At 38.5% G+C, this 20,875-nt stretch overlaps 1 protein-coding gene across 1 annotated transcript in view; it reads left to right on the forward strand.

The window, feature by feature from the left end:
- Positions 1-20,875, forward strand: part of LOC103458496 (latent-transforming growth factor beta-binding protein 2) — a 104,325-nt gene that overhangs the window by 17,085 nt on the left and 66,365 nt on the right. Inside the window, exon 3 of the mRNA XM_008399342.2 lies at positions 2,926-3,196. Coding sequence (XP_008397564.1) covers positions 2,926-3,196 — 271 coding nt within the window. The remainder of the gene's footprint in view (positions 1-2,925; positions 3,197-20,875) is intronic.

The following is a 20,875-nucleotide window of genomic DNA, read 5'->3' on the forward strand; positions in this document are numbered from 1 at the left end:
GACATTTGGTGTAGAACATGTAAATCATAATGTTGGCAGCATCATTATCTGGGGATGCTGTTCTTCCCATTACACCCCTAAAAGATGATGCCAGCGAAATAAATAATTATTGAAGAATGAAAGATTTAGATATTTTTGTGTAGTTATTGGTCAGTAATTAATTGTTATTGCCACACGCTTATGTGCTCAGACTGAACTCAGAGTTTCAGTCTGATAGTCTCCTCTTTTCAGATGACTGGATGTAGCCTTCTTTCCAGAAAACGTAGCCAATTTGACTCAGTCATAATTAAGGCTGAAGTGGCAATGCCAGGAATGTTTGCCATTTCTCCTCTTTTATTTCTGATGGATTTTCATTTTATGATTACTCTTGCAAAGTAATAATTGCTGCACATATTTCCGAAATGGGTGGAATGTGAGGCAATTAGTTTTAATGATGTGCAAGACAAATCTGCACGACAGCAATTACTGTGACAATGTGTTCAGCAGCCCAGAGGCAGGACCCAGAGACAAACAGAGATAGTCAACGGCAACGGCAATGTACGCCACTGGCGCACATGCTGCATGTGAGGCCATATGTCAGGCCTTGAGTCACTGACCTGTCTGCTTAGTTATCAGCAAAGGCGACATGTTTGTCTCCTGTCATCACCGGGACTCACAGATAAAAACAGGTCATTGAACATATACCATTGCCGACCAGTTCTGGATTGTTTCTCACTTCAGTTTGGACAGTTTTATTGGAGGAATTCGTTCTCACACGTTGTCCCCCTTTCACCATAATACCCAAGGAATCTATGACCTTTTTGATCTAATTCTGCATTTAGGGCTTGAGTTTGAGCAGACATCGGGTTCAAGTCGGCAGCGTTTAGACAGCCCATACTTTAGCTAACTAGGGTATTTTACTTCTTGCCAAAACAAAATACAGGCAATCCCTACTTTATCCCATAATGGAAAATTCGGATCACTTACTAAGTTGTACAATTCCTAACCACATCTCTCTAAATGTGTACAATTAATAATAATAAAACAAAACAAAAAAAAAAAACGGTTATGTTTCCAAAAGTGTAGTTAAATGTCATATTTTTAAAACTTAGATGATGTGAATCATGTTTGCTTATTACATTTCTTTTGTCATAGGCTGATGCTGCACAGAAGAAGACTTTAATGTAGTCATAGAAGGGAAACTTATCTGGCCATTGTTTGTAGGATCCATATCATAACAAGCGACCAGAGTCTGAGCAGCAATGCAATAACAGGAAGTGTTGGGCAGGTATGGAGTGCTGTTCTCAACCAGTGCAGTCCCTTTTGGCTGCCAGTTCGAGCCGTGGCAGCGATCCTGCCTGCGATCTGTCAGCGTTCACAGCATCTGTGTCAATAGCATTCCATAGCTGTTGACAGAGCGCCGCTGTTTGCTTTAGCCACCGCAGACCAGTGGCCTAATGTACTGTTTGAGGACAGTGTCGTAAATCCTCAAGTGCTGTACGCTCCAGTCATTGGTGACACTAGGTCAGCTTGCTTGTTTTAAAATGGGTGCCACAGTGTCTTTTCTGATTTAAAGTAAATGAAGTGTAAAGGCAGGCCCCAGTAGAGAGATACTGATTATCTTCCTTTGGCTGTGAGGTACCTTGATCACTCTGTGTTTTCAGACAGGTGGACATATCACACACTAAGTACAAGCTTTGTCTGAGGTGCTTTATAAAGTATTCTTGAAAAATCTTTAGACATTAAGAGTATGGAAAAATGACCATCCTACCAACATATGGCCATTCATTTCAACTAGCAGGCTTGGTAAAGACTGCATAAATCAGAGAAGCAGTCAAGATGCTGATGGCAACTCTGGAGGACAGGAGAAATCTTCTATGTAAGATAATATATTGCCATGATAACTATTAGTTGTGCTCTCCCCAAATCTGGTTTTTATGGAAGAGATATGTTTTTCTTGTCTGGGAAGCTGGTTAGAGCTGAAGGGGGAAACATGAATGGAGTCAATATTGGGATTTGCCAGAAGAAAATCTGCAAAACTCTTGAGAATGGAGCAAAGATTAACTTTCTAGCATAAGGCTACTATTAAATGGTTTAGCTCAAAGCTTATTTGTGTTTTATTATGGTTCAGTGAAAGTCCAGATCCAAAAATCCATTCAAGAATCTGTAGCATCCATCCAACCTGACTGAGCCTCAATTACTTTGCAAAGACAAATGCGAAACCACTCAGTCTCTAAACGTACAAAATTGATTAAGACGCCAAAAGACTAACTGTGGTAACAGCAGTGAAGGGTGATTATACAAAGTATTGATTCGGGGTTGTTGAATACCAATGCATTCCACACTTTTCAGAGTGTTTTTGTGCATACTTGTAAATCACATCCATTATTTCCCCTTTACTTCACAATTTTGTGCTGTTTTGGATTGGTCCTTCCCATAAAGTCCCATTAAAATTCCTTAGGGTAGTTGGATATTCTGAGTCTGCCTCCAGCAAACAGTGTTACTTTTTTTAACCTATTTATGACCTCTGTATTTTTATGGCCTGTTTTTAAACGGCCATTCATTACAGCGAAAGAACGCGCTTTATTCTTGATTAGAAGCAAAACTGACAGAGTAGACCTGCCAGCAGCAATAAACTAATCCACAAGCTTGTTTTACAGCTGTACCTCCTGCAGAATTAATGTAAGTGATCATTTACATTTAGACTAAACAAGGCTGGCTAAAACCTCAGGACTAACAGAACCAGACAACCCCGCCATGATCTTTACAAAATGGAAAGCATCAAAATGACTCAAAGGTTAAATAAGAGGCCTTTTTATTGAATCACCTCACTATGAGACACCATGCTGCGATCAGGAAAAGCCATTTCTCCTTCATACAAGGGGCCATACGCGCCGATGTGTGCTGCTGAGAACATGATCCCCCTCTGTGCTCTCTCTCCCCCAGCTGACTGCCAGCCCCCCTGTCAGAACCGCGGCTCCTGCAGCCGACCACATACTTGTGTGTGCCGCTCAGGCTTTCAGGGTCCCCGCTGTGAGGAGGTGGCCCCCGAGCAGGTGTACATTCGTGAGCGGGGCACTCTGAGACGCATTCAGCCAGGCACCAAACCCTTCCAGAGAGACCCACCACAAAGAAGACCCTCGGAGAGGAAGGCCGCAGACACCACCAAGCTCCAAACCCCGCGACCTGTGACCACCAAGCAGCCTACCCAGACTGTGTAAGTAGTTCCACAAATGTTTCTCGTCATACCCAGAAGGGCTTTCACACTCGTGTCATATATGTTGATCTATGTAAGTCGTCACAATCTAAAGTGTATTTACAGAGTACGTAAAGCTTTCTTTTGGTAAATTGCTTTAATTTGCTTCCTAAACATGCTGTATTTGTTAACTCTGCAAGCAAATTCACAGATGGGAGTTATTCCACTGAAATCAACAGATTTTTTTTTTAGCTGTTGAAATTGGCTGAACATTTGTGCTTTCATTTGCTCTTAATGAGAGTTTGGATTAGTTCTGATCCAAAAATATGATGAACAATCCATTTCAACGTGCAGTTTCTTTTTATTTTGCATAATATATTCATTTTTATAGCTACCATAACTTTTCATGAAATGCTGTCATGCTGAAAGAAAACATACCATATGAAACAAAGTTTTTATTAAAAAGTACTGCAGGACACTTACACTCATGATCTGCTTGTGTTTATTCCTTTAAATCATAGATAGATCGATCAGAATTTTGTCTCCCATTTCCATTCCCTGGCCTTTGTACAAAATTTTACCATCCATATATATTTCTGAAATTATTTTAGTATAATCCTGTTCTTCTGTTGGGCCCAGAACTCCGTGGAAAACCTCTCGATATGGTTTGAATGTTATGATTCCATACATTTTGCGCTCCAATGTAAAATAAAACATTCCACAAAGCAGGTAATCCTTCGCTGCTTTTAAAAAGTTATTCTTAAAAATCTCTTAGTTTTAATCTTCAAAACATTAAAAAATGTTGTGGCTTTCCAGACAGACATACTAATCCATGCTGCTTGATGGAAAAAGTTGTTTTGAAATGCAATTTTTTTTTGGTTTGTGACTGCTACAGTTTTTCTTTGATTTTTTGGAGCAATGGTGACTGTTATGTATCCAACTAATAATTGCCCAGACAAAGGTTTCTTTCAGTGCGTTCAGCTTATTCTCCAAAGACTGCTAATCAGACAAGCTTAATAGTTTCTTGGCCTGGATGTCTGATTGTTTAAGATTCAGTCTTGTTGGAAATTGCATTTTTGGTTTGATTAATGACTCTGCCGTGGTCACAACCATATTTCCGATTAAGGAAAAGCCAGGGTAATTGATTTCGGAAGTATTTTGATGGAGATTCTTATTGCTTACAAGCCCTGACTTATCTTGTCAAATAGTTCTCTGTTTTGACCTCGGGCCCAGTGGTTTTCTAGTTGTTTATGTGCTACAATTTATTTATTTATTTACAATTTATATTTCTACCAAACCACAGACACATTTTTAATTATTTCTGACATTTATGATGATTCTCCTGCTAATTAGCGAAAGTCTTATGTCATTTTAAGCTCTTGCTGGTGTTGTGGAATGATGATGGCAAAGGCAACCACGTGCTTGTGGTAGCTCAGTAAAACGCGGCTAAATATCTTGGCACCCGCTTCACAAAAATGCATTTTCTACATCCTCCTTCCCTAAACAATTATCTCGAAGTCATAGTAAATCTTCTAATCAATACAAGATCTCTGGAGAGTGCACAGTTGCTATGCATATGTTTTCTTTGTTCTCAACTCACAGGACATATTTGTGTTCTGAGTCACGGATCTGGGGTAAATAGAAGTAGACTGGACTGCAGGCATAACACTCCGAGGAGCAGACAGTGATTCTGAATCACAAATACCACCACAATGACTCTGTTTGCTGTCATGTTTCTGCTGAAGCTGACTAATCCCGTAGTCCGTCCGATTCAGTCTTTCCAGCTAACTGAAGAATAAACTGCAGTAATCAGTGTACTTAATCATTTTCAGGTCTGAGTAAAAACTTCAGCTCAAATTGTCTGCACTTTAACACTAATCTGATATTTATTTGAACACTTGCCCTGCTCTTTCCAGTAAGGTACTGGAGCCCTTGTGAACTACCGTGCTTTTTTTTTTTTTTTTTTTTTTTTCACATTCCCTCAGTCCATAACGATCTTTCAGGGGTGGAACCGTGCTCCCTCGGGGTACACAGCGGATGCAACCCGTGGTTTCAAATATCAGATTGAAGATCCACCGCTTCCAAAGCCTGGAAAGCACGAGCGATGTGAGGTCACGGAGACTAAGAGTCAGAAAGCGAGACCAGTGCCAAGACCTAATAAAGGAGTCTGAGTAGGCGATTAGGGAGGTTAGGTGCTCGAGAAAAGATAGATTATACTGGCTTTGCATCCTACTTTTTTTTTAATCGACAAGCAAAAGTTGCATAATGTATTCAGCAACTATTTATTTTCTTTTGTTCCAGAGACACTAGGAGGTACAATGCATGTCTTGTTTACAAGAGAATTGGTTTATTATGTCAGCAGCATTTTCAAAATTACTCAGCTTGGCAAGTGTTATCAGGTAGGTCACAATAAATAGTGGAGTGAAGGACAAACCAGAAGGAAGAAAATAGAATGATGACATGTTTTTATTTTATTTTATTTATTTATTTTTGATTGTGTGGGTTTGTTCTGCTGTTACATCTGAATTTCCTCAGTGTGAGACAATAAAGGACATTTCTTCTCTGTTCTATTGGAACATTTTGAGAAACTATTCTGAATATAGTTTAAACTATCTTTTCACTCTTATTATATCGTAGTTTTAATCTTGACTGTGGAGAGGAAGTCAGGTTTTTTAATCAAGCTTTAGGTTTTTCTTTGTTGATGAAAATATTGTCTCAACCTTAAGAAAATTATTCAACATCATTTACTCCTGATGCAACAAAAAGTAAATGTTTTAGTCCTTTTAGTAAGATGTGAGAGAAATTAGCTGAGTGATTTGAGTTTTCTCTAGTTTAATGAAGCATAGTGTGAAACATATTGTTGCCCCTCCTCCATTTGTGGCTGTGCATACAAATCAGCTAACTGAATAAAAAGGCAGCTACACTTTTACCTCAGTTTCAAGAAATACAATTTCGGCTGTTTGGTAATATTTTCAATTAGAGCTGCACAACCTACTGAATCACAATCATCAAAAATATATTTTTTGTCAGTATATGAATCGGAGAATACTGACTTGACTCCAATATTTGCCTTGAAGTCATATTTTTTAAGTTTAATGCATTTGCACTTTCCATGCAAACTACATATTTGAATGGTCTCAAACCTCCTTTGCTTACAGTTTACAAAAAAAGTGGAAAATCTGTAATGATGGAAAAGATAGAAAAGCTAAGGAAAATGTAGGTTGGTCATAATCAAGATCATCATCGCGATATTCACCATTATTTTTAGGCTAAATGTTTTTCTAGCATTGTGTCACCCTGTTTTTGGTGCTAAAAATAAGGGGCAACAATAATTTAAAGCTAAAGAATTGCCACCTAGAACTGTGGTTCAGAACTACAGCTGGCAAGCTATGAGAGGCATTTCTGTTCATCAGCCAACCCAAGCAGAGAGAATGACTGATTAACTAGTTAATATCAGCTCTTAAAACTTATTTTGTACAGAGCATAACAGTAAAAATTGATTATATTCTGTGCACTTGGAAATGACCTCAAAATTCACATTTGTTCGTTATTTTTACTTAAACCTCTGTACCAGCATCAAAATGCTAAATAAAATTGTCATAACTAGCAATTAGATCATGGTATACATTTTAAGTGCTGGAAGCTAAACAGTGGTGAATGAGCCAAACTCATTCTGATTCCCTGACACCAAACAAAACCAGGATTCACAAAAAGTAACACAACACCTCAAGTCTTCAATGAAAAGAAAACAAAAATCGAATTTCTTTTGAGATTTTAAATCAGTTTCTCCTCTGGCTTCTTTTATGTTTTTGTCAGTCGTCCAAATATGCTTGTTTAATCAATGAGGAACAACAGAATGATTTATAAGGAAGTTCCAGGCCGGAGTTTCAAAACCCCAACAAGTGAGGAACAAGTACTATGAAATTCTGAGGCATCGACTTTAACTGTTTTTCCAGTGTCACACGTTGTTTCTGTGATGTCTTTGATGTGATTTCAAAAAAAATCCTTTTGATGATTTACATCTGGCCACCAAAGAGCATTTTTGACCTTCGACTTAAACATCTTGTGATTCCTAAAGCTCAGCAATAAAGGGTTTGTGGTCCCTGTCAACTCCAGATCCTGCAAAATTCAGTGTGAAGGTCGGGGGTTAGTGGTGGACACTCCTGGTTCAGCTGAAACGGTGATAATTCACACAGGATGTACTCGCCACCTGAGCCCCTCATATCATCTCCACTCTCCCCGCTGTTCTCTGACATCAGCTCTCTGCAGGAAACAGAAATGGGCAGAACAGGATGTGTCAGCCTGCTAAGGTCATCACTGGTCTTGCTTACATAACCACTCAGGACGGCTGCCAGCTGGTACCTGAATAACAGAGCCGTGCTTCTGATAGTTGACGTTCAAGTCATTACACTAAACTTTGACTATCTTTACTATTTTCTGTGACCTCTCTTTGAATACTGTTTATTTTATTTGGTTTGATGGAAACAGCATTATTCAGACAGGGAAGCTTGAAATTGTCCTACATATAAAACACCAATCGCTTTCAGTATCAGAGTCAGCATGTTCCAAAATCAGATCAGTGTGTTGGCAGTTGTTTGCAAAGTAGTTCTTTGGACATTTTTAGTGCTACTGCCACATCCTTCACTGCTGATAGTTAAACAACTGATTGAAACTCAGGGTTATAAAAAGTTCATATGAACATGGGAGTCGTGGAAGAAAACCGTTTTTCAAAGTTTCTTACAAATAAAAACCAGAAAAGGATGGCGTGACCTCAGTCCCCCATACAACAATTTGCATTTCTTTGGAGTTACAGCCATTAGTCTGTGACTCTATCAGCTTTACTCATCTGTAAACTGAAATTTCTGCCAAAGTAGTTGGAGTGTGACCATAGGGATCAATATTTAAGTCTTTTCACAGATTAATGAACCTATTTACATCTGGGCTTTGACTAGACATTTCTAAAACATGAATAAGGTTTGATTTAAATCATCCCATTGCAGCTCCGTCTGTATGTTCAGCATTTCTGTCCTTTTGGAAGCGGAACTTCATCTGCAGGTGTTAAGGTTTTCTTTCTTAATTTTCCTGTATTTAGCTTTATCCATCTTCTTGTTAACTTTAATCTGCTTCCTTTTCACTGCTGAAGAAAAATCTGGTTGAGTCTTTTTAATGATTTGCCAGTGGATTCAGCGTGGGCTGCTCTGTCAGCTATGGATCTCTGGCGTTCCTCCAGAATCACACAGGGCTTCTTGGCTCTTGCCTAATGTTCTCCTTGCTCAGACTTTCAATTTAGGTGGACAGCCAAGTTATGGTTGGCTTGTATTTATACCACAATCTGACTGTTTTCAAAAGATGAGTTGAACAGCGCTTTATGAGATGTCTAAAACTTGGGACATTATTTTAAAGTCGAAGCCTGCTTTAAACGTCCCCATAACTTCCTCCAGGACCAATGTAAAATTACGCTCTAAATTTGCAAAAACAATGGTTGACTTATGCTGATTACATCTGTAAAAAAAATCCTCCATCAGTTTAACATATGTGACCAGTTTCATTTGTCTCACTTGATCTCTTCTAACACTTAATTTTGAGGCCTACTCTATTCTTTCTACTGACATTGCACTAAAGTGTCTGTGAGCAAACATACACCGAGAACATGCATCTTCATTAAATGGATGCAGTTTGCAACATTATTTAAATAGGCTTCCTAGTTATTTAAAGTGAACTTTAAATAAGGCAGCTTCTGTTTCATCTGTGAACATGGATGAAACAGAAGTTGTCTTGGCATTATAACCAAAGATGCTTTATTTCCAGCTGAGCTGTCTCTCTTGATACATTCCTTATGTGTTTTTCAAACTGTGTGCTGACACACAGTGGCGCAACTACACATTATTCAGGTGGATGCGAAAACATAGATCGGCGCCCCCCTTCCCCCCGAGGGAAGGAACGTCAGGGTGAAGGAGCGACGCTCACTCAACMCCCCCCCCCGAGGCGACGATACGTGAAAGGTAAAACTCGCTACATTTACCTCGTTATGTGCGCGAGGTAAGGCGCGCTGAAGTGTATGGGAGAACATTGGCGTGCCGCCCCCTCCAGACGGGGTTTTGGCGCCCCCTCTGGTGCTGCGCCCCTATGCGTTGCATACCCTGCATACCCACTTTTTGCGCCACTGCTGACACATCAGACTGCTGCAGGCATGTTGCTGGTGTATAGAGAGGATGTACATACTGGTGCGTTCGTTGCTCTATAGACCCGGCTTGACTTCAGCTTGTATTTTAAATCAGACGTTTCTTGCTCTTGGTGTGAGTTTGCATATCTCTGGAGAGTTTTTATTTGCACTGATTTCCAGTTTTACTTGTGTTGTTTCACAAGGAAAATTGCTTCCTTGTGGGTCACTAATAGTTACTAATTACTAAACTATCCAATAATGCCAGCTTGTCAAAAAATTTTACAGCAGGTTTTACTGAGCCAATTAATAGTTGGGAACACTGACTTTTATATAGCACATTATATGTTCGAATGGTAGCAGTTAACAAGGTAAAATCCTACCAATGTTCACTTTCATCTCATCAAGGTCTCAAACTAAATTATGGAGCTTTTAAAGATTCTAATTGCCCCTGACAAATATGAAATTAACCAAGTTCATTTCATATTTGAAAGACTAAAACATTAGTCTACTTTTCCTCCCCATTGAAGAAAAAAATCAAGTGCAGAGAGATTCTGTAAGCCCATTACATTTGTATCACTCAGGGAGGTACACCAATCAGGATTTTGTGAACCATTTCTGAAGCTTAGAGGAAATCTGAAGCAGGAACAAAGCCAAGCTGCAAAAGAATACAGAACTGTCATTTTAAATTGTCTTTGGTACTTTAAGCAGTTAGAACAGTTAGCTGTATTCACCTAATCGGAGTTCTTGGTGTGCATTTGTTAGACAAAAATGTTAGTCCTGACTTCAAGACTGAGATTTCCAATTTCCTTTTTTTCCTGCATGCTCAAAAAGATAAAGCGGCAACTTTGCTATATACTCTTGAGCCTTCCCGGAATCTGCTGGAAGTGTTGATCTCTCTCACTTTCCTGCAGCCTGATTGAATCACAGATCTAAACCTGCCATAGAAAAATAATTTCAGTATGTATCTGCAAACGAGTTAACTCAACCTGTTAGTACTAACGCATTGTGGATTCTCCGATTGAAAATGTTTGGATTTATGAGTTTGTGACCAGCTGGTCAGTGGGCAAACTCAAAATGAAAATCATTTGCGAGTTCCTCAACGAATCTCGTCTTTTATTGCTGATCCCAAGTGGCAACAACAATGTGAAATGCATGTCAGAGTTCACACACTGCCATGTTTTTTGCTGGGTACTTTTTCTAAGACTTGAACAACTGTGTCCAAAGTTTGTCACAGAACTCTGGCTTAAAACCACAACCAGAGAAACGAAAGCATGCAGAGAAATAGGAATAAAAATTGATTGAACCTGGCCACACAAAAAAACAATAAAAAACACCCAGTTAGAACAACAATACACGCAGTTTTCTCTACATCAACTGTTATGCTTGTGTCAGTCCTGCCGCTTTACTGGTGACTAATGCGGCTGGTGGTTCTGCCGCTTGTTGACTCAAGGCTTTGCACATAGCCACCCAGCTGTTTTTCAGAGGAAACTGTGGTCATGGTGGGAGTTCTTGATGTTTATCATGGATCACTAGTCACTTTCAGACAAACCACACCACCGTCTGCCATGGGCTCAAGTCAAAATGTTTGGCAGCAGATGATCTTTGCACCTGCAGGATTTTTGAAGAAGCAGTGATATTACTCTTGGTAGCTTTGATTAAGATCAAATATACATCTTGTACTCTCTAAAATTAAAGTTTTCTTACGGTACTAGCTGGCTGCCTGGTTTTCTACCCAAAAGTGATGTCCAGAATCATCCCCTTTTTTTTCTGTTTGACTGCTACTTAAACAGAGCAGGTCTTTGTTGATGAAGAGGCTGGTAAAGGGGAAAAGGATAAGGTAATTCCCCAGGGTCGTACAGTACTGTATGCTCTTCTCTGAACAGGGCTCTATGCTTTTTATAAACAGTTATAATTAGTATCCTTGCATTGATGGACTGGGAATGAACTGGAACAAGGTCAAGGCCCTAGCTTTGGTCGTACTTGAACCAAAGAGCCTTACTTTTATTTATTTATGTTTTGAGCAGCTTCTTTTGTGACATTAACAAGATTGTGGCTGGAAGTTTTGCGTCCTAAATTTGTAGCAGGGGTGTAATCCGGTACATTTTTTTACCTTGGGCTTACTATCAAACGTCGTGTTGAGGATTTACAAAAGCTTCCCTGTCCTTAAGTGATCTGTATGTTGGACAAGAAAAGGAAATGTTGGGCTTAAGTGTATCACATATCACTGAAAAAGCCAATCAAGTCTGAGTACATTTTGTTTTTAGTGTGAGCCTAGATTTACTATAGAGTTTTGAATATCAGCAAAGTTAATACTGACTGAGCCTGGTATCCTCTTAAATAGATAGAGCCAAATGAGTCCCATGAGTGTTTGGCTTCCTGCGAGACCAGGCGAAACAAAGGAGCATAGACATCTCCGGCCAAAACATTGGACTTATATGTCTGTCTATTGAAACTTTCTTAAAGCCTCAGCACAGTCTGCATCCAAAGCCAAATCCCTCTCACCGCCAAGGATTCTGCAGCTGTTGTACAGTCAAAATACTGCACAATGCTTTTAGACGGTAAGGTAGCTGTCCCAGAATGCACAGCGGTTTTAGTGCTAAGGCAGATGGATATGACATTAATCAAACTCTTGAATGAAGCACGGTGCTGACATGAATCAAAGCATGGCTGTGTGTGGGACCATTTTGTTCATTCTAGTTTTTCAGTGCAGGGTTCCCTGTGAGGATGAACTCAGGAGTGCATTTGAAAAAGGAGTCATCCAACAAGCTTAAGGAACATGCATAAATAATTTAGTATCTCTTCCACTTTTAGTTTACTTAAAATTTTTTTATGCTCCTTTTGGGAAATTGATTTTCTGGCCCGACAGCAAGGCTTCTTACAAATCACTATCACAGACATTCACAATATTTAACACACCTTAGAGAGCCTATTTTGAAAATCATACAGCTTTTTCTTTTTAATTGTGCTTAAGTTTATTGTTTTATACCTACCTCTTTAAGCGAAGTAGTCCAATGTGCTAAAAAAATGACAGAAAAGAGATAACAGGGCAGTTGAGGACTCACGAAAAACGTTGACAAATAATGTTAACAAACGTCAGACTCATACAACATTACATAACACAATGGGCCCCCAAACACAATTTAGAGATTTCAAAGTGCAATTTAATTTTATGATCTGGAAGTGAAGATTTATGGCGATATATGTAGTGAGAAGGAAATAGATCTAACATACTGGCACTCTATAGAAGAATTTAAAAGCTCTGTGGTCTGTTTGTAATTCAACACAGTGATGAATGACTGCTTTATTTCCAAACTCTGCTTGAAAAATATTTTCTAGCAGTTTGTTACATATTGCAATTCTGGCATACTTAGTTCATTATGAAAAAATTTGCATCAACTTGCCAATAAGTGTGGCACCAAAATTATCTACTTTATCTGTGCAAAAATGCAATGACTGTGCAAGCCTAAACTTTGGCCACATAGGGTTAGGGTTAGGGTTACACAGTTTAGCTGTGTAAATGTTGAAATTTAGGGTTCAGCATTTGCACTTGCATGAAATGATGGAACATCTCCTTGGTCTTGACTGTATTTAGCACAAGGTTCACGTCATTCTGAAAGCAACTACAGTAGTGTACTTTGTTCTTACTCCTTATCCTTGCATCAGCCTACTCTGTGCCTTCACTCTGAGCCTTATGTTCTTTGTGAAACTCTACTAAAGTTTAAAAATCAGTGCTTTATCCCTCTTCAAAAAAGAAATCCCTCCACCTACTCTCTTGTTGGAAGCTGTTTTTGGCTTGCCGTCAAAGCAGACTGACACATGACGCTGACCAGCAAATAGACATAGCCTCAGTCAGCACTTTGTAATGGCTCTTCCTGCTGACCTGTCTTGTGGCATTTCACTAAGTGAATGATCAGAGCAACTACAATAAACCGGAGAATATTAAATGGCCTCTCTGCTAACCACGTCTCCGGGCATTTTGAATCAAACCCCTGAACCGCAGTTACCACAGTGTGCTGCTTCTATCCAGAATTGAAACTTTCTGGGTTCCTTCAACTTTGAAAACCAAACTTTATAAATACTTAGGTGAAAATAGACATATTAGCAGTATATTTTATCCCTTAGAGATAAGAAATGGCCTGGTTTATTTATATATTTTTTTACAGTTCTTTTGATAGACTAGAATGTTTGGGCATATGTTTTGATCATGTTGTGTCTGCTAAGCTACGGGTGGTTAAATTTACTGCAAATCTGTTTTCATGCTGGTGAGGAAAGCAATACCTTCAAAATTAAAGGAAACATTATCTTGTGTTTTGTCTACGTATCACTCTGCCAGATCCAAATAACAGTCGTTGGTTAGTACATTTCTAAAGAACGTTCTCTGTTTTTCATTTCCATTCACTGTGATTTATTTCATCCATACTTTAGCTGCTACTAGCCAACTCTGAGGGAGAACAGACAGGGAGAACATGATTTAGTCCAGTGTATGTCGTCGGTGCGATAAACCCTTGAACACACCCAGTTTTTCACAAGGGGGAATATTCTGCCAAGACCCACAATTAAACAAGTCGTAATGACTGGAGATTTTATCAGAGGCTTGACCTTAATAGCTCTCTGATGTTTGACCGTACAAGACCAGATGTACAAGGAAAGCTTGTTTTAGTGGAGTCCAGTTTATATAGTTTAATGACTGTTTCTATGACGAGGAAAGTTTGTTTTATTCCAATTAAACTAATTTGAGAAAAGTGACACTAGGTTTGTATGTTATGTCTTTGATTTCTTCAAGTGGCCAGATTTTTCTGCAAAACAAGTGGTGAGAAAAGCTCTGCCAGAGATTACACATTTACAAAAAGTTGTAATTTAGGGTAGGACTTTAATGTGTCAGTGGCTGCTGTGGAGTTATTTTTGAATTTTCAATAAACACAAACTTTACCACTGCCATCCTGTTGCATGATCTTGTTGCCATGAGGAACTCACAACAGTATAGCCGAAGTCTCCCTGCCACTGGATATTATAGTTACCGGTGCATGCTCTGGATCCGTCTTGGGGGTTTTATTGGCAGAAATGCATGATCTATGGATGTGGTTGTACTGCATAGAGCCAGAGGAATGAAATGACCACTTTGGGATTTGACCACAGGTGGTACAGATGGTTGAGTGCCCTGACTGAGTGAAAGGATTTATATTCTTTTTCTTGCTGAGACTTCTTTCACTTACTGAAAACTTCAGTTTCTTTTTCTTTTGGTATAGTAGTAAACAGAAACCTCAGATCTTAATTTTCTTTCACAAGAACGGCTTTTCACTAAGTAATTTCAAAGCATCCTTCAAAGACCACATAATTAGTCTCTGCAGTTCTAGCAGTAAAAAAAAACTTATAAAAGAATCCCTAATTGCTTCATAAACAGTTCACTTTAAATGTTGAGGAATGTGTTGACTCTGAGCATGAATTAGTCCATAAATGAGCAACATGTTTGAAACCTTGAACATGAAAACAACTTCTAGTCGAGAGTTTTGTGTACCAGGATAGATTGGTTACTTCTCATGTGTCTCTCTTGTTGTTTCAAGACTGTGGTAAAACACAAACTGGAATATATTTATCTGTGAATGTACAATGCGGTTTAGGCTGGATGTTGTGATGACTTCTCCTGGAAAAGCCCACGGGTCCCAAAACAAGTTCTGAGACTCAGAAAATGGCAAAAGTCAACACTAGAATCAGCAGGAAGTTATTCCCAACTGAGTCAATAACCTAATCAACTTGTCAAGAGTAATATGAGACATGTTTCTGCTTGCATTATATTGAATACCGCTCTATAATTTGATGTAAAAATCCTACAAGATGTCTATGATTTCCTTTGTAACAACTGGTTCTGAATCCAAAGTAGGGAATCTTTAATCAGCTGGACCAGGACCACCAGCAACCAGAGTTAGTATAGTTAACTAAAACTGACAAAATAATGAAACCTGAAATTGAGAAAACATTTTTGTTAATTGAAATAAATAAATGATTATTTATTACCATTTATAAATAATTACAAATGGTAAATTGTAATTACAAATGTTTTCTCAATTTTAAACCTGAAATTGAGAAAAAAAATTAACTGAAATAAATAAATGGAAGTAATGGGAAAAAAAACTGACTGAATCTATATAGTGTGTTTATAAATCTAAAACATACTGAAATTATGGATATTATATCCTTCGTTTTTATGAATTTATTTATTGGCCTTTCAAATTGATGTGAAATAGATTTTTCTACCTATACAAGCAGTTTACATCAGCTGTGAGCAAATTATGGTACTCCATGCTCCTCCTGGCAGCACTTCCACAAAATGGTGACAGCAAACGTTCATTCTGCAAATCTTTCTGCACATTTAAATGATCCAAGGTATATATATAGAAAAACTAGAATTACTATTCCAACTAAGAAAAATGTAACAATATTTAACTAATAATAACTAATAAAAACTAGCAAGCACACTCTAAAAACAAACTAAAACTAGATAAACAAAGAGTCACAATGAAATAAAACTAAACTACAATGAAAAACCCCAAAACTAATATAACCCTGGCAGCAACCTGTGGGAACATGTCAGTCCTGTAAAATCCCTTCTCCACGGGTGTGGTTTTTACCGGTTCCACCACAGTCAGCCCCAGCCACATCCATCTCCATTTGGAGATTCTGCGTGGTTCCTCACCCTTTTTCGTGACCACTTCAAGTGTAATAAAACCCTGGCCAAGCCCTGTATTGCGTCCAAGCGTTGTGATTCATAGTAGACTGAATTTGTTGATTGGATTAGGCTGTAATCTTAGATACTTGACAATTTTGGCTGTTAAGACTAAATGAAATATCTAGGTTTTATTTGAGTCAGCCATGATAACACCCAGACAGAAGATGACATGTATCATAATTTTAGGCTTTAATCTTTAATAATATTAATAACTGTCAAATGGCTAAATAAAAAAAGAAATATTGCATATGCAGTACAAGTGCGCAAGATAATGCGTCCTGAAGCCTGAAGCCGCCTTTCGGATGCATTTATCCATATTACTACTCGATATAAATACGACCTCAAAGTTCTTCATTATTAAGTGTTGCTACTGCACTCTTATGGCCCGCAAATGTTTCTGCCCATGTTCACACTCACAATAATGAAACACTCAGAATAGAAGTAACATTAGCAGTTAAATTTCCGCCAGAAGCAGAAGTTTCAATTTGGATTGATGCTTTATTAATGTTGATTTAAAAAATACACAGGACCTCTTTTTTAATTCAGTGATACGAAATTCTTTTCAGGAGAATTTTTAATTTCTACTAAAACTGACTTATTTGTTTTTATGTAGTCACACTGGTACCACCAAGAAGGAAAACAAGCAAGGTATAGATAAAACATGTTTGGTTTTTAGTGTGTGTGCTGTCTGGCATGTTTTTACTTTTAAAAACTTCACTTTTGTTAATGTCTTGGACATCATAGAGATTCATAACACCACTGGGCTTTTGATAGCATAACATGAACAAGAGTCAAGTGTGTATGCATTTGTTCATGCTCTCAAATAACGCCTGTGGGGAAAAGTTTCAACAGTCTGCACTCCCCCTGCTTGTCTGCGAACCTCGGAGCTCCATCTGTTGCTGAAACGATTACAGAGGAATATCTCTCTTGTCATTCATGAACATTAAATCTTGAGTAATAGATGAACTGCCTCTGCAGATTTCACGTTTCCTGGTTTAACGTTGTCTATCCTGATAAATTCAGGTTTTTTTGGGGGTTTTTTTTGCAAATATGGTTTGTTCTTTCACAATAAACCCTCTGGATCCAAACCTCTTAACTGTTGATCATCCTCTTTGTAGGAAATACCTAAAATCTTTGGAACAGTAAAATATTAATGCATCCAAATTGCTTTGTATCCTGCACATGATGGTCCCTCACTGACTACAAAAGTTTGCGTCCCAAATGCATTCGTAAATCTCGACTCTTCAGTCTTGCCAGTGTTTGCAGTGATTGAGCAGCATAAGGTTTTCATTGTTTCTGCTGCTGTTTGCAAAGTTTTTTTTTTTTTTTAGATTTCTACTGTTCACCGCAGTTAGATTGATGATACGCCAATTTAAACAGTCTTTGTAGCAAGCAACATTCTCTTTGAAAAAGAGAAATGTGTGCAAACTTTAATTTGCATTTGGTGTTTGATTGCTATCATTTATGCACCCACAAGCAAGACTTAAATTGCTCCTAATGTGTTCAGTTCTTCTGTAATTTAGAGTTTTGGCTTTATGCTGGAGAGACAATAAAGAAACATTTAAGCATTTTACTAAAAATAAAAAAGTAGGTCTAATGAATCAAAGAGTTAAATGATGGTCACGTTGATTGGTTGTAAACCTTTCAGTGCTTCAAAGTTTTCCATTTGCCATTCTGGAGGTTGTGACCAGTCCAACACAAAGAAAACTGTGATGGATAAAGTGACAAGCTGGGGAGCTATCAGGTGTTACAGTGCGACCCAGACTGGGATGCTTTACGCCAGAAACCTGCCTGCTGTCACAAAGTTCTGTTTAGACAGCTCGTTTGAAGCCACATTGCTCCATCCAGCCACGTCATATTAGTCTATTTTCGGCTTTAGCCACTATAAAGAAACAATCCAAACCTTTGGATGGCTGTTCAAACTTCGCTTTTCTCAAACAAATCCAAATGAAAAATGAGCTCTGTATAGCTGGAACTGTGCTGGGCTTTAGGTGCTGAAAGAGCTGGTTAAAAACCATTTAATATCACTGTAATGACCGTTTTTGTAGGCTTTAAGGTATTCTAAGCCCAGAAGTAGGTTCTCAGCTTGGAATACATCAAATGTCAAGAGTGCTTTATTTCTTTGCGAGATTTACGCACACTGAGAATCATAAACGCACCTCAGAGACAGAACTGTTAGTGAATGAATCAGCTGTGGCCCATACGTCTCTGAGCAATGCTCCACATAAACACCGCTCTGGCCTCGTCATGCAGAGTGGGCTAAGGAGACAGTTTAAGATGTAAACAGTTCCTTAGGATCTGGGTCACTATGTGTGTGTATGCATGTGAGGTTGATCTGATAAATCCAGAATTCCCCTGTCTGTCTGAGAAGTACTAGCTTCCCAGTGGAACGCTTACAGGAACACCTCTTAAACGATTGGAGTTGGTGCTTTCCAAGTCTCCACTACAGGGGTTTATTGGCGGTTAAACGAGGACGCCTTACAAAATTTCACCCAAAACCCTGAAGCTTCAGTGTACACCTGGCATTTTGCTTGACAGTGTAATTCAAAGCTCTTAAGATCAACAGGGTTTATGTGCAGCATCAACAGAAGTACAGACATCAGAGGATTTCAATTCCTTTTGACCATCTTCCAGCTTTTTATACTGACTTGTGTTTTTGCACTTCTCGCCTGTGTGCTGTTTGTGCTCCTCAAAAGTCCCCCTCTTCAACTCATCTAGATCAACGTGATGTGAAGTTGGAACTACCGTTCAAGCTGTCTTGTCAGAATGTTTGGAGAATGAATGCTCGCGTGTTGTAATGCAGAAAGGAGTTCATAGATTGCCAGCTAAATGCAAAGTAAAACTTTAGCAATTCTTGGAAGCTTTTTTTTAATAATTTCAGCTTGGTGTCGATTCTTGGCCATGGCTTTTTGTGATTGTAATTTTCTCCATTGTGGTGTGATGAGATCTTTTTCCACATGTATATGTGAAATGAACAATATTAATGGGAGTTGTTTTGTGCCAGTAACTTATGTCTTACTTGGAAGCTTCTATTGCTGATGCTTTGATCAAACATTTGGCCTGAGATTTATCAGAATGTGATTCTTTTGGGAAAAAAAATGTTAACATGTAAATGCTCAGTAGGAAGATTTCTTATATGAAACTAAATCTTTCTTATGCAATAAATATTCCACAGTTTTATTTCTTTTTTTCAGTAGGAGTCCCAGGGCCTATCCGGGCGCAATATATCACAGTCACAAAAATTAATTGGTACTTTTTCATATCTCCTTTGTCTTACACTAGAGTGTTTGTCCTTGAAAATATCAGCCTTAGTCAAACCTGACCAAAACAAACAGTTGCAGTTAAAGCTCACGTGTGTGAGGCAGTTCTTTACTTTTATGTGTGTAACGGTAAGTTGAACAAAACCGGTTGTTTTTGCTCCGGCAAGCCTCCAAAACAATTGGTTGGGGTTTAGATAACATCTGTTTGTTGTTATGGAGACTTCTGATTGGAACTGCGCAGGTTGGTGCAATTCAGTCAGCAATTTTGTCTGTTTTCACAGTAGAAATGGTCCATATAACTGACTCAGACTCCACTATTCCTGGGCCCCTTTCAGTTGTTGGTCCATCAGACAATGAGACTCTACGGTGAAAGTGGTGCTACCGGCGTAACACAACACAGTTCATTGATTGGGGCAGCGAAAAATGTCACGGCTCGCGACAAACAAGATATACTATTATGTTACTTATTTGTACCTGCATGATTCCACATAAAGTGTTAGGGTTCAACCCTGGAATTGGAAACACTTTCTGGAATATGCTAGATAATAAACAAGTGTACCGAATCTGACTGGAAACAAGGCGTGCCACTCTTTACTGCAGTTTTCTAACAGTGAGGGTCTTTTTTTTTTTTTTTTACAATTCTTATCATCCTTTGTCTGCTTGTGCAACTTTATTTTTTACAGTTTTAGTTCATTTAAACTTTTAAACTATCAGTAGCTCTTGGCAAGTAGCAGTTTTCTTAAACCTTATTTTTTAGAGTATTGAAGATAAATTCACATCTGTCTTGATTGACATGTTCTGTTGAGTTTCCCAATTAGGGAAGGCAAATAGAAATGTTAGATTTTGTTAAGACCTCATAGAAATACTAAAGGGGCATTATATATGGCAAACATTCAACTGTGCATAAGCCTGGGTAGGCCTTTGACGCACTGTTCCTCCTCTGAGTTGCAGCCTCGCAGAGTATCCCTCCATCACGACATCCCCACTGAGCTCCTTCAGACTAGCCAGCATCAATTAGCAAACACCTAGTGGAACTGGCCATCAGCTGAGCTCATTATCCAAACTGCTTATCAGTGCAACTCTGGTAAAAATTTTGTTGAAGTGTTGATGGAAGAGCATTGTTGTGATGACTTCAGAAAAAGCTAGAGTTTTAAAAGAGACAGAGGCCCAATTTTAAGGCATTAAATTATAAAGTCAATTTTCTTTTAAGTCATATTTGATAGTAATAACATTTGTGCAGCAGCTGAAGGTAAGATAGTTACTTGATAGTGCTATAAAATTGCACTATGTGCCTGGAAAGTACACGGTACTGCCCTTTTCAGTCATGATTCACTATTTTACGATTCAACCATCAAAAAACATATAAAACACTTGAGTAACTTTTAGTTTAGAGAAATTATCAGTGGCGTCACCAAGTTGGCCAAGGGTGATTTTGTTAAAAACAAGTTCTAACATTCTTTTTTTTCTAATTGGAAAAGTACTCAAGTCAAAGATTGGATTTCTATAAATATTTTCATGATAGATTTAGCTGCTGCAATAAAAGGAGAATGTAT

The sequence above is a fragment of the Poecilia reticulata genome, linkage group LG22 (genome assembly GCF_000633615.1).
Source record: "Poecilia reticulata strain Guanapo linkage group LG22, Guppy_female_1.0+MT, whole genome shotgun sequence".
NCBI classification, from domain to species: Eukaryota; Metazoa; Chordata; class Actinopteri; order Cyprinodontiformes; family Poeciliidae; genus Poecilia; species Poecilia reticulata.